At 42.3% G+C, this 14,872-nt stretch overlaps 1 protein-coding gene across 10 annotated transcripts in view; it reads left to right on the top strand.

Annotated features, from left to right (window-relative positions):
- ST6GAL2 (ST6 beta-galactoside alpha-2,6-sialyltransferase 2) overlaps nt 1-14,872 on the top strand; it is a 72,799-nt gene that overhangs the window by 44,146 nt on the left and 13,781 nt on the right. For all 10 annotated transcript variants that reach the window (XR_011426227.1, XM_023618465.2, XM_023618466.2 and 7 more), the window contains exons 3-5: nt 3,535-3,632; nt 5,037-5,138; nt 9,913-10,087. Coding sequence is in view for 9 of the 10 variants with exons in the window: in XM_023618465.2 (XP_023474233.2) it covers nt 3,535-3,632; nt 5,037-5,138; nt 9,913-10,087 (375 nt within the window). In the remaining variant the exon portion in view is untranslated. The remainder of the gene's footprint in view (nt 1-3,534; nt 3,633-5,036; nt 5,139-9,912; nt 10,088-14,872) is intronic.

A 14,872-nucleotide genomic window follows, 5' to 3' on the forward strand; every position in this document is an offset into this window, starting at 1 on the left:
TTTGAATTCTGCAGACTTGTGCCACTTCCAAAGGAGATAAGCCAGGCGGCATTTCCGTGCCCTGTGCCTTGTGAAGTTGTTCGAAGGCTTGAAACACACCTCAGTGTAGAACACTGGCATTTAAAATGTGGAACATTTTCAGGAGAGATACAGTTAGTTTGGAATTACTGCCTGATTGACTTGAAATGCATCACTGCTTGGCATCCCTGGCATGTCTGCGTTCCGTTTAGACAGGCCGTGCCTAAGGGCCGCAGGGTGTAGTGGGAGAGCCGGGCTTTAGGAGTGTAAGCCTCACGCTTCCTGCCCTGCTGTTGTCTTCATGACCTCTGAGGCCCTGGCCGTCACCTCACTGTCTGGAGCCTCCTCTCACTCTCTGCCTTGTCAGGGGGTCAGCAGTGCACATAGTATGGTCTGCTTATGCTTATGCTTGGGGTCCCCAAGACCCTGTTGGGGGGGTCACAAGTGAAAACTATTTTTATGATAATACTCAGAGGTCTTTATAACTGTTGACCTTTGCACTGATGGTGCAAAAGCATTGTTGGATAAAACTGCTGTTTAATACAAATCAAGGCAGTGATACCCACTGATGCTAAGTGTCCTGGTATTTTTCTCTGCCAGCATAGCAGTAAAAGAAGAGAGTGCCAGTTTCCTTATGGATGTCCTCAATGAAGCAGTAAAATTATTGGTTTCACTGAATCTCAGCCTTTGAGTACGCGTGTTTTTGAGGCAAGTAGGGCGATACTGTGAAATGCACTTCTGCATGCCACCGTTGGTGCAGTGGAAGGCACAGTGTGACTGACTTGTGAGCAGAACTAGCCACTTTGTCATGAAACACAATTTTTACTCGAAACAAATGGCAGACAGTCATACTTTATTCATATTTGGGTATTTGGCAGATATTTTCTCAAAAAGGAATTAAGTGAGGCTGTCACTTTTAGGAAAATAACTGGCAGTATTTGTTGCCAGTGACAAAATTCAAGCTTTCAACCATGAGTTTGGAAGCTGCTCATGCTTAAAAACTGATGAGATCCGTAGTGATATTAACTAGTGTGATTTTTTTGGATAGTCTATAATGAAATACATCGGTATTTGAAAGATCTGAGTAACTTATTGAACTAATAGTTCTAAACAATCATTGCATGATGTGATAAAATTATGCACGTGTGAATCATCCATTATAAGAGCAAGATAAACTAATAGATTTTAGTGTAACAGAGCATGAAATTTCATTGATATTATTTCACATTCCACCTTGCAACTAACTCTTAAGCAGCCAGCACTTGTCAAGTTTTGATGAAGTATCAAGGAAGAATCTTCCCAGTAACCTGGGAAGACTGACAGTATTCTTCCCGTTCTCAGCGATCCGTCCGCGCCTTCGCAGGCTTCAGCTAAAGTGACGTCGTGCAGCAGCTTGAATGTCGGAGCAGGTCCGAGAAGCCAGCTGTCCTCTCAGAAGCTGGACGGCCCAGACATTTGAAAACATTTAAAACATTGCCAGTCTTCTCACTATTTTTTTGAAAATGCAGTTAGTTTTCATAAACATGTTATTTTAAATTAATAAACATTTTAAAGTTTTCTACTGTGCTTTCTGATACGGTATATATTGAAAATTGTATTCCAAATAAACAGAAGGTCTTCAGGTTGTCAGTAATTTTTGAGAGTATAAAGAGGTCCTGAGACCGAAAAGTGAGAGCCACTGCTCTGAATAATCTAATTTTTCTGGCTCAAATGTCATTTGAATTTTTATGACAAAACACTATTCAATAAAAATAGATAATAAAGCAATTCATTACCAAAAAGGGGTGAGCAAGTGCTTAAATTGTGAAGTAAAGAAAATCGAAAGTGTTCAGGGTTTTTGGCATCATTTATGCAAAGCGTAGATCACCTACAATCTAGAGACTAGCAAGCCTTTTTGTTTTGTTAAGAGCCAAATAGTAAATATTGTAGGGTCTGTCAGACAGTGTGTCTGTCACAACCCAAGTCCGCCCTTACAGACAATAGACTCACAAATGAGTGTGTCTGTGTGGCAGTGCTTTATTTACTGAAACAGGTGGCAGCTCATAGCAAAATTTCCTCTAAAAGAACATTATGGGGTTTTTTGATGATGTAGCCAGGAACCCTTTATGCATTCTTTGTGTTCCGAAAGTGTATTGATTTTGATAGTCAAAACTGGAATCTGAATTCTGAGTTCAGGGCTTGTCAGAAAAGTTATCTTTTGTGACGTGGCGTTAATGGTGGCGCTCGTGCAGAGTTTCCACTACTTAGAGGGTGGGGAGCTCTCTCCCAAGGAGTCCGCTCAGGAGGGGCTAGCAGGACGCAAGTGAAGGAGGCGAGCTGCTATAGGGACTTGTGTGGGACGTGGTCGTGGTGAATGCAGGGTGTATCCACAGGCTCTTTGGCAAATAAGAAACATAATCTCGTCTCTCGCCTCTCACTCACACAAACAGGCATTGTCATTGCCCCAAGTTAAACTTGAAATGTGCGTGGAATTTTTGAAGCTAAAGGTAGCCCATAAAAATTTCCTTATTGCTGATTAACTCTGCTTTCAGGCTGGTTTCTGGGAAACACATTAGCTGGCTCGGGAAATTTCAAGACATGTGTGCGTATAGACTGCTTTGTGGAAAGGGAGCATGTCTTCCATTCCCATTCCTTAATCAAGTGAGCCCATCTTTCTCCACCTCATGCTCATCTCCTTGTCAGCCTCCATGAAATGGGAGCCTTGCTTTCCCTGGGACCTCAGAGAACTTGGGAAAGTCTGACTGTCAAGTTGAATGAAGAGAGACATAGATTTATGTTGTAGTTGAAGCTTGGTGAACAAAGTGTGCCTCTGCAGAATATAAGGAGCCTTGGTAGCCGTACTGTTAGTGGTCTCTCCCATCCTCCAGGGCTGCGGCAATAAGTCAGACTGGGAATTCTGCTGGGAATGCAGAATGTTCTAAGATTGCTCTCACATGGGTCTTGGCATCGTCAACAATATGTAAAGATGCACAGAAATCAGGGCTGGTTTTCTTTTTTAAGCACAAACCAACACCCGAAAGTGATAAAGTTGCGTTGAAGGTTGTGGCTGTCACTGTATGAGAGTCACACTTGATCTTAGTGCAGGCAGCAGCCTTAGAGGCACCTTGAGCAGCCTCCATGCTCTACAAGCAATAACAAACTGCAGACGAGCAGCCCCTGTTTATGGCATCCTTACCTGCTCCTACAGAGTCCATCTTCAAAATGTTTTGGAATCTTTAGGAGAATGGCTGCATAAAGCATGTCACCTTTAAAGAATGTGAACACATAAGTATCTAAATATAACTTAGATGAGATGGGACCACTTGTAATGGATTTGTATGTTCCCATCTTGATTTGCCCCCTAGCTAAGATCTCGTTCTACATAGGCAGTAGACTGGTTATGAGTATCTTAACTCTAGGAGTGGCATCTGATTGGTTTCAGGTATTGAAAGATTTGCTTTAACAGTCTTTTTTCCTAGATTTTGTTGATTCTACAGAGAAAAAAACAAAGTAAGTTTGTCACTTATGTGCCCTTAGATTCTCATGATGCAGTTTTGAGATTTAACTCTGCTCCTACACGTGGCTATGAGAAGGATGTTGGAAATAAAACCACCGTGCGCATCATTAATTCCCAGGTAAGGCGGATGGAGTGTTTTCACAGATGTGCTTTTTATAGGTAAGTCATTTAGTTGGATAAGTGAAGAGAAATTACCTAGTTATCCATGACCACAATCTACCTTATTTCTCTGGGTCTTGTAATTATAAAGAATTAATGTGGAAAAATGTAGAGAAATGGGAATTTGTGTGTGACATGAATAGGAAGAAATGAGTAAATAAGATCAAAAGAAAAGATCAAAGTAGATACAAAAATATATATATGTATGTATATAATCATAGACTTAGCATGTTGCATTTTGAGAACTGAGGGAAAAACAGTTAAACTTAGAAGAAATCATGACAGAAATGCAAGGGATGAAGGGTAGAAAAGCAAAGGGACAGAATGCAAGTGCCAGTAGGGTAGCTTGGAAACCTGAGTCTGTTATTTGAAAATTTAAAAAATGAAAATGGATTGTTTAATTGAAAATGAAAATATCTCTTTTCTTTAATAAGAATGTTTACCAAATTTATAGCAGAATTATTCTCAAAATAAACCACAACAATTTCTAGAGTTTCAAACTATATAGAAAAAACGAAGCAATGTGTGATTTATCATAAGTTGGTTGCAGAACAAAAGATTAGCTTTCTGTGTGGTACCCAGAGCCAGGCAGCTTGCAGCAAGTAAGAAACAGTTACCATATTTCCTTAATTCATAGATGCTGTTGATTGTAAGATTTGCCATTCCTTTAATAGCGTTTCAGAGAGGAGGAGATAACCCCCATCAAATTAAAGTACATGCCACCTGTAAGATATAGCCTAACTTCAGAAATATTATGTGAAGGAAAAAAGTGCATCTTAAAAACTGAAAAATCACACCTTAAAACTCAGTAAAATTAATACATTATTTTTTCCCCAAACTTGTTAAAAAAAAGATGATTGGCAGGTGAGATTGACGGACTCATCTGAGAGCAGGTAGGGCCACAGAGGGAGACAGTCATCCGGGGCTGACACAGGTCCGCTGGCTCCCTGTGCTGTCTGTCCTGAGGCTGGCACTCTGCAGGTGCCTCGGGCCTCAGTTCATCCCCGCCTGCTACTCTCTCTCCAGATCACCTGGGAAGGCTGTGGTGGGAGAGGCCGGGGGCCCAGAATAGCTGGGGAGTTACAGCTTCCAGGAGCTGATTCGATACCAGTAGAGATGAGGACAGTGCTGGTGAAAATGTAAGAACTGGTAGATTAATAAAAACCCCTCATTTCCCCAAACATTTCTTTGAGTGCTTTAGCATGCAATTCCAGCCTCTCTCCCGCCCCTAGAGGGAAATATAAAGTTTGAGGGATGTTGTTTTTCTTGCTATGATTCATTTTTGAAATTTTCCTCTGTTTTTAAAATATAATTTTGGAGAACCAAACACTTGTTTTGAAATGACTTTTCTGTGTATTTGTAGATTCTGACCAACCCCAACCATCACTTCATTGACAGTTCATTGTATAAAGATGTCATTTTGGTGGCCTGGGACCCCGCTCCTTACTCTGCAAATCTTAACCTAGTAAGTGTTTCTTTGGGCCTCTACCCTGATGGTCAGACAGTGCTGCTGAATGATTAATAGTGGGAGCAAGTCAGGGATCAAGCTTTGACAGAATGAAACTGATAGTGGGCGCCGCTTAAATACATGTGTGTTCCTGCCATGTGGTACCCAGCTCCAGTAGCATACTTGGTGAACATTATCCATCTAAAGAAAAAGGGCTTTTGCTCTAAAGGATTTTTAAAACAGAAACAGTTGTGCAACGTCTAAATGTTCAGAAATTCCTAGTTACACTAGAGGTTGGGCTGATTAAGTTCAGAATTTTTCCTTGTGATACGGATGCGTCACCTTCCAGGCAGTTACAAGACCTTTTGAGATACAGGCCTTCTTCACTTTATTGTGCTTCACTTGATTGTGCCTCGCAGATACTGAGTTTTTTACAAATTGAAGGTTTGTGGCAACCCTGCGTCAAGCAAGTCTACTGGAGCCATTTTTCCAACAGCATTTGCTCACTTCTTGTTTCTGTGTCACATTTTGGTAATTCTCAAAATATTTCAAACTTTTTTATTGCTATATATGGTGATCTGTGGTCAGTGACCTTTGATGTTACTGTTGTAATTGTTTTGGAGCACCACGAACCACGCCCATATGAGACACCCAACTTAATTGATAAAATGTTGTGTTTGCTCTGACTGCTCCACTGACCGGCCATTTTTCCATCTCTCTCCCTCTCCTTGAACCTCCCTATTCCCTGAGACACAACAATATTGAAATTAGGCCAATTAATAACGCTACAACAGCCTCTAAGTGTTCAGGTGAAAGGAAGAGTCTCACATCTCTCACTTTAAATCAAAAGCTAGAAATGCTTAAGCTTCATGAGGAAGGCATGTTGAGAGCCGAGACAGGCCGAAACCTAGGCCTCTTGTGTCAAACAGCCAGGTTATGAATGCAAAGGAAAAGTTCTGAAGAAAATTAAAAGTGCTGTTTTCAGTGAACACACGAATGAAACAAAAAGAAACAAATGAACACAAAGAAAGTGAAACGGCCTTGTTGCTGATACGGAGAAAGTTTTAGCGGTCTGGATAGAAGATCAAACCACCACAACCTTCCCTTAAGCCAAAGCCTAATCCAGACCAAGGCCCTAACTCTTCGATTCTGTGAAGACGGAGAGGGGAGGAAGCTGCAGAAGGAAAGTCTGAAGCTAGCAGAGGTTGGTTCATGAGGTTGAAGGAAAGAAGCCACCTCGATAACAAACGTGCAAGGCGAAGCAGCAAGTGCTGATGTCTCCAGGTTATCCAGAAGATCTGGCTGAGAGAATCAGTGAAGGTGGCTCCACTAAACAACAGATTTTCAGTGTCGATGAAACAGCCTTATGTTGGAAGGAGATGCCAGCTAGGACTTTCATAGCTCAGGAGGAAAAGTCAGTGCCTGGCTTCAAAGCTTCAGAGAACAGGCTGAGTCTCTTGTTAGGGGTAATGCTGAAGGTGACTTTAACTTGAAACCAATGCTCATTTACCATTCCAAAAATCCTAGGGCCCTTAAGAATTATGCCAAATCTACTCTGCCTGTGCTCTATAAATGGAACAACAAAGCCTGGATGACAGCACGTCTGTTTACAACGTGGTTTACTGAATATTTTAAGCCCACTCTTGAGACCTACTGCTCAGAAAAAAAAAGGATCCCGTTCAAAATATTACTGCTCATTGACAATGCACCTGGTCACCAAGAGCTCTGATGGAGATGTACAATGCGATTGATGTTGTTTTTATGCCTGCTAACTCAACATCCATTCTGCAGCCCATGGATCAAGGAGTAGTTTCAACTTTCAAGTCTTATTATTTAAGAAATACATTTTATAAAGTTATAGCTGTCATAGACAGTGATTCCTCTGATGGTTCTGAGAAAAGTAAATTGAAAACCTCCTGGAACGGCTTCACCATTCTAGATGCTATTAAGAACATTTGTGCTTTATGGAAAGAGGTCAAAATATCAACATTAACAGAAATTTGGAAGAAGTGGATTGCAACCCTCATGGATGACTTTGAGGGTTCAAGACTTCAGTGGAGGAAGTAACTGCAGATGTGGTGGAAACAGCAGGAGAACTAGAATTCGAAGTGGAGCCTGAAGATGTGACTGGATTGCTGCCATCTCATGAGAAAACTAACGGATAAGGAGTTGCTTCTTAGGAGTGAGCAAAGAAAGTGGTTTCCTGAGATGGAATCGACTCTTGGTGAAGATGCTGTGAAGATTGTTGAAATGACAACAAAGGATTTAGAATTTACATAAAGTTAGTTGATAAAGCAGCAGCAGGGTTTGAGAGGGTTGACTCCAATTTTGAAAGAAATTCTGTGGGTAAAATGCTGTCAAACAGCATCGCATGCTACAGAGAAATTGTTCATGAAGCAGAGTCAATCAGTGTGGCAAACCTCATTGTTGTCTTATGTTAAGAACTTGCCGCAGCCACCCCCACCTTCAGCAACCACCACCCTGATCAGTCAGCACCATCAACATCAAGGCAGGAGGCTCCACCAGCAAAAAGGTTATGACTCGCTGAAGGCTCAGATGATGGTCAGCACTTTTTAGCAATAAAGTATTTTTTAATTAAGGTATGTACGTTGTTTTTTAGACATAATGCTATTGACACTCAATCAACTACAGTATTAAACATAAGATATACGTATACAGTAAATATAACTTTTATATGCACTGGGAAACCAAAGAACTTATTGACTCCCTTTATTGCAATATTTGCTTTATTGTGGTGATCTGGAACTGAACCTGCAATATCTCTGAGGTATGCCTGTATATTGGAAGTGCTTGGCAAGGAAATCTAAACTTTGTGAATCCAGAGCTCATTATTATTTAAATGACATGTGTTACAGGCTTTTCTTAAGTGTCCACTCTAGCTGCTGCCTCTAAGCCTTTTTATGATATATCATATATGGTATAGCATAAACAAGATTATTACTAGCCATCAAAATATAAGCAAGTTATATTCATGACATTCTGGCACATCATTGCCTTTCTGAACAAGCAGCTAGTTACTTTTGGTGAAACCTTGGAAGAAAAGCCAGTGTACCTGCTTTTTAAAGAGGGCTGGGAAAGATGGATGATCATTTAGCCTCATGAAAGATGCTATCAGCTGTGCCAGTGAGTGTCTTTCGACTTCTGCTATGACTCAAGAGAATGCACCCTTCTTAGGATGAATGTCGGGGAACAGATCTTGGCTCCACCGAGAGGTAACTTTCCAAGAGAGCTGCCCAAGGTGGAATGGGTCCCTCTGGAAGGAGCGTTCTGTCTCTGTTCTTCTTTGAGACTGAGGCTGGACATATACCTAGCATGACTGCTAACTGGTTCTTAACCAGAGTGCACATCAGAGTCACCTGGAGAGTATTTTTCAGAATTCTCTCTCAGGGCCCCGTTTCTAGAAGTGTAGCATATAGCCTCTACGTGTGTTTTTTGAGACAGCTCTCTGGTCCATTCTCATATGTATAGCCTATTGAGAATCAGGCATCAAATGGATGTTTGAACTTTTCAGCTGCTTTCCTAGCCTGAGGTCCTCTGGTTTTAAGTCTGACAGCTTTCTTGCTGTTTGTGGAAAGGCTGACAGCTTCTAGCTGTGGGGCCTGTTATTTTCCTCTGTTGGTTACATCCAAGTGCATAGCACAGAGCTGTCCACCTCGGTGGCTCTGGGCAGCAACAGTGCTGAAATCCAGGTGACAAACTGCTTTCTCTGGGGCCTGTGCTCCGATACGGTCACATGAGGACCTGGAGGAGGAGCGGTAAAGAATTGACTGACAGTCCCCCGGTCCTCTTGCTTCCCTCCCGCTATCTCATGGCTTGAGACCATAGTTTACGAAAGGTGGTCTGGCCCGGTCCTTCTCAAAGTTTTTAAGCCCATAGAACTCATTCAACCATGGAATCTTACTTGGGATCTTAATCTATACCCACCTTTTATCCACCTTGTCTGTTTGAAGGGATCGTGGGCCCCTCAGAGCCCTATGAGCTAAGCCTCTCCCCCACACTCCTTTTCCAAATCCCATTCATGGTGGCACCTGCGACGCTTCTGAAGACTTTTTTTGAAAGATCAACCTATTGTTTATTTTTTCATATAATTTATGTACAGTCAATGTAAGTGTTCGTTTTGTGAGTATTAGCAATTTTATATAGTCATGTTTCCACCACCACAATTAAGATATGGAATGTTTCCATCACTCCAGAGAGTCCCTGCACCCTGTGCTCAGTCCTGCCAGCCTCACCCCAGACCTGGGCACTAACTAGTATGCTTTCTGTCACTATAGATTAGAGTTGGAAGACATACTTTAAGTAGACTGACTGAGCCCAGAGGTCAGCAAACCACAGCCATGGGCCAAATCTGGCCCTATATTTGTAAATAAAGTTTTATTGGAACACAGCTATGCCTGGTCATCGTGTATCGTTATGTGTGGCCACTTTCGCAGAGCATGGCGGAGTTGAGTGCAGCAGTTATAGCAGAGACTGTATGGCCCAGAACGCCTAACGTGGTTACCATGCGGCCCTTTACAGAGACGTCTACTGACCCTGCCCGGCCATCTCCCTCGTTTTACTGAAGAATAAGCATCAGTCTCTCAGGGCCAGAGTCCCAGCTCCCTCATCCAGTGAGGAGGTGCTGTAGAAATGATGAGTCATTACCTTGCCACGCCGTCCACCCCTCGGCCTCTCAGCCTCTACATCGGCTCCCCACCCACCTGGGTGCTGTCTTTTCTTTTCACAGTGTGGCCCGCTGTTCTTGATTGTGTTCATTTTTTTTCTCTCTTAGTGGTACAGGAAGCCAGATTACAACCTGTTCACCCCGTATGTTCAACATCGTCAGAGAAACCCAAATCAGCCATTTTACATCCTTCATCCTAAATTTATATGGCAGCTTTGGGACTTTATCCAGGAGAACACTAAGGAGAAGATTCAGCCCAACCCACCATCTTCTGGTTTCATTGGTAGGTACATATTAAGAATTGGAATGGTTAGGTGGTTAGGCAGGGTTAAGCTTAATATTTAATAAATATAGTCATGTTATGTAACAAGTACAATTAATAGTTTTAGAGGGAGAATAGATTAACTGAAGAAAGTAGGAACACTGTTCCAATTATCTCTTGCAGCATAACAGACCCCCAAATTTAGAGGTGTAAAGCAAGAATTACTTTATTTTTTCTCGTGATTTTGTGGGTCAGGACAGGCTTGGCTGGGTGATCCTTCTGTTCCGCAGGCATCAGTGGGGGTCACTTGGTGGTGGAGGTCACTTTGCTCCCATGGTTGGCCCCTTGGAAGGGATGACTGGGAGGCTGGGTCAGCTGGGGCTGTTGACCATGTGCCCACACGTGGTCTTTTGTGTGGTGGTCTCAGAGTAATTGGACTTCTTAAATGGAAGCTGGGGGGTCCTGGTAAGTTTTCCAAAAGACAAGAAATAGAACTGCCAGTTTCTTAAGGTCGAGGCCTAGAGACTTGCACAGTGTCACTTGTGCTGTGTTCTGTGGGTCAGAGCAGTCAAGGGCACACAGACTCAAGGGGAGGCCACATAGAGCCCACCTTGACCGCCTTTGATCTGGCACCCACTCCCATGCACATTGCTGACGTGGTGCCAGACTGAGGAGCTGAACTGGTGACCATGGTATAGTGCCATATGTTGCAAGACAGTAGGTCCAGGCTTTGACGAGACTAATTCTAGGACCTGGTATAGCTTTCTCTACCAGGGTCCCTGAGCTTTAATCCAAAAGTGGATTTTATGTAACAGGATCATCACACTTGGCTTATATTTTTTTGCAGCCAGGCTTTGATACTCAAAGTGTGTGATCTTACCCCATTTCTTTCCTGTGTTTTGGCTTATCACCCCATTATTTCTTTGATTTTACCTAAGTAGCATATTATTAAAGGAATATCTCAGATCCCTTTGGCAATAGGAAAACTGTAATAGAACCAAAGGATGTTAATTTTGTCCACAAAAACCTGTAATGTTCCCCCACCCTAATTTCAATTAATTTACAACCCTGCATCTTAACTTGGGTGCCCAGTGGGTCACCGTGAATGAAGGAGAAACTTACATAGGTAACACTGGTTTGGTTATGGCTACCAGGCACACAAGCATCTGAACTGAGGCTTGCGGATTTTGTAGTGAGTTTCTGATATTGTGATAATGTGAAATATTTTACGTAGAATTCAAGACAAAATTTACAATACAACTCTGTATATTATTTTCCTTGAGCATAGGCACCCCCCTTTTAAAGTCATACCATTGATACTCTTTATTCCAAAATCACTTGAAATCCTAGGTTCTTTATCTTTTGTGCAGTTTTGTAGGATCCTGTTGGTTTAGGAAAGAAACTATAATCTTGTTTGTCAGCAAAGGTTAAGTGGGATAGAATAATGCTTAGCATAATAGGATGTGGCAGAAGTTTAATAAAGTCTTTTTCATATTATTGCCTTCTCGTGAATTCATGTGGCTGATATTTGATTAGAGCAAAAGTTTTAGAACACCGTGGGGGGCTGTCAGATAGACTTACTATCGACATGTTGTTTGAAAGATTCAACTTAGACACTCCTAGCTGGAGAAGAATGTTTTCCTATGTGTTTGTGTCGAAAGAAGTCATGCCACCTGTGGTCAGCTTCCTGTCACAGCTCTTATACTCAGAGTTTGGAGTTTTTGTAGGCTGATGTTGCCTTTAAAGCTTCTTTTACATGAAGAAGGGAGATTGTAGTTTGATGTCATTGCAGGAGCATAGGTTGGATTGGCTGAGTATGAATTCTTCTTTGCTATTTACTAGCTTTCTGATTGTGGGTGAGTCACTTAATCCTGTGAGCCTCAATATGCTCATATGAGAAATGGGCAAAATCATAAAACCTTTCTAAAGATGAGTTAGTGGGCCAGTTTGCAGTTGTTATTATTTTCCAGCACTGTCCTGTCTGGTATGGCAGCTATTAGCCATATGTGGCTATTTAAATTTAAATTAATTAGGATTAAGTCAGAGGGAAACATCAATTCCTCAGTCGCACTAGCCCCATTTCAAGTTCTCAGCAGCCACGTGGTCCTTGGTGGCTCCTGTATTGGGTGGTGCAGCCAGAACATGTCTGTCGTCTCAGAAAGTTGTCTAGGACAGCACTGTTTGGTTTTGCTAATCACAAAAGAAAAAGAGCGTGTCGATGAGGGATCATTATGTCCTACTGGGCGGGCTGTGCTCGGTGGGTGGGATACAGGTGTGATAGAAGACGTGGCCTGACATCATTGAATTTATTTGCTGCTCTTGTCCCTTGCCATATTTAAGTCTGAGCCCCTCACTACAATGGGCAGGAGATACAGCCTGGGAGAGCTGTACCCAGGCGAGCACCCAGTCACCCTCCGAATGAATACCCTGCGGGTGTTCATTGATGTTGTGCAATCATTATACCTCTTCTTTGATCTTGCTCAGAAATATGCTGAGACAGAGTCTGTTTTATAATTTATCTGATGTTCTTAAACATCGCTAAAATGATGTCATCCACATCTCAATCTATCTGCCATAAGACGTTTTAAAAATCAATAAGCATTTATTTCTGTTATCAAAAAGTGTTCTCCAAATGCCCCTTCGTGTTCTGAAGTCATACTGAAAGCTATTGACCTGTTGTCGCACCATGTCATCATTTCCAGACTCTGACCTCTCCTGTCAGTTACTGTACCAAAGAACCCACGGTCGAGCCGTGCAGTGGGGTTAGACGTCTCAGTGGATGCAGTCGAGGGTTCTCCCAGGTGCGCTGGTCAGAGGACAGTCTCCACTGCAGAAGCCACTGCAGCAGTTTCTCTGATGTTCTTTCCTGATGAGCACAGGTCTCCACCTGGAGGTGACGCAGGACGAATCCCTTTTCTTTATTGACATGCTCATCCATACATGAAAAATAGTCTCACATTTAATTTCTCATATTTCTAAACCTGCTGCATACATTTCCCTTATATGTATTTATGAAGCTGCATGTATAAAGTAGAGGGACTCTAAAAGTTGACTGTTTTGAACACAAAATATGTTTTTTTTTATGGAAATTTAGCAAACAGCAGTTAGAGTCCCAGTGGAACACACCTGAACCCCTTAGTGGTAATGCTATTGGTGCTATTCAGAGGTGTGTTCCTGCGGCCTGAATTCTTCCTTTAGGAAGAAGGCAGTGAAGATGGAAGGGAAAAGTCATCCACCACATGGATAACATGGATATTAATTGAGCACCTCTTGTGTGCCAAGCACAGGGCTGTGCCCCGAGGGGTGGTGGTGAGAAAACCAGGCAAAGGTCCTGCCCACCTGGAACTTGCAATGTGGTGGGTGGCAGAGATCATGAAGGTGTGTGCACAGATAAAATGTAATTGCAAACCGTGATATTTGCAGTGGAGGAAAAGAACAGGATGCATCGAAGGCTGAGAAGTATTTGCTCATCACTGTGGTCCTGCTCTTAGCCTGGCATATAGTAGGTACAAAAAATAATTACTTGATGAATGAATGAGTGTTCTGGCTCAGTGCTTCTCAAAGTTTAGCATGCATCAGAATCCTCCAGAGGGCTTGTGTATTAGTTATATAGTGCTGCGAAGCAAATTACCCCCAAACTTAGATACTGAGAAGAACAATAAGCATTTATTATCTCACACAGTTTCTGTGGGTCTGTAATCTGGGAGCAGATTGGCAGGATGATTCAGCTCGATGTCTCACAAGGTTTCGGCTGAGCTGTCTAGACCCTGGCTGGCTGATCTGCTTCCAGGATGGCTCACTTCCCTGGCTGTTGGCTGGAGGCCTTACCACATGGACCTCACTATAGGGCTGTTTGAGTGTCCTCACAACAAGGCAACTGGCTTCCCCAGAGAGAGGGATCCAAGAGCGAGAGCGTGCAGGAGGCCACAAGGATGTCACAAACATGACTTTGAAAACTGCTCTTCTTGCTTTTTAGAATCCTAAAGTTGGAGGAAACTTTAGAAATCTGGTCCACAGGTTCTGTATTAATAAATATGCCATCAAGGTGATATGCATTTGACTTGGTAGGGAACACAGGATTCTTTCTAAGACTTCACTTTGCCTCAGTCCCTTATTTGTTGGCAATGTTTAAACACAGTTGGAATAATTATTTTTATTTATGCTTAGTTAAAATAATATATTACTGAAAATACAGCTTATTTATATCTTTGTCCTTTTAAACTTTGTAACATTAAATCGTATATTCCAGCGTTAGATTCTTAACTGTAAATATACTATTCTTTTTGTTTCTTTGAAGACATAGCTGTAAAATGTACTCCCATCATTACTAATGGTATCATTTTTTATGTCTTAAAAACTTATTGTGAAATGATACATAACAGCTGACTGTAAATGCCCTGCTTAAAAGTGGATTTTTGTTTCTTTGGTTGGTTCTATCATCTTGAGACTTGGATATACTGATCGGTGGAGTGAAAGTTTGGGTACCAGCAAGCGATGTCCCAACTCTCATTAATTTCAGGAAAGCATCCTCTCAGTGATATTCAGGCAGATGGTTCAGCCAACATCTTCACTTCAGGAAGCATAGCATCCTTTTGGCACCTTCATTAGCAACCCCTAGCCCAGCACCAGCAGGCTCCTTGATGGCACACAGATCTTGTGGGCTCACCTTGTTGGATAGGAGCTGTGGCGGGTGTGTGTGTGTGCGCGTGTGTGTGTGCGCGTACACATCTTCTGTTGGGAAAAGGGAAGCAGTAAATATTGAAGGGGAGAAAAGTCTAGAAGCAGTTTTTGTTGAGTGCACCATTC

Source organism: Equus caballus, chromosome 15 (assembly GCF_041296265.1).
Source record: "Equus caballus isolate H_3958 breed thoroughbred chromosome 15, TB-T2T, whole genome shotgun sequence".
Taxonomy (NCBI): Eukaryota; Metazoa; Chordata; class Mammalia; order Perissodactyla; family Equidae; genus Equus; species Equus caballus.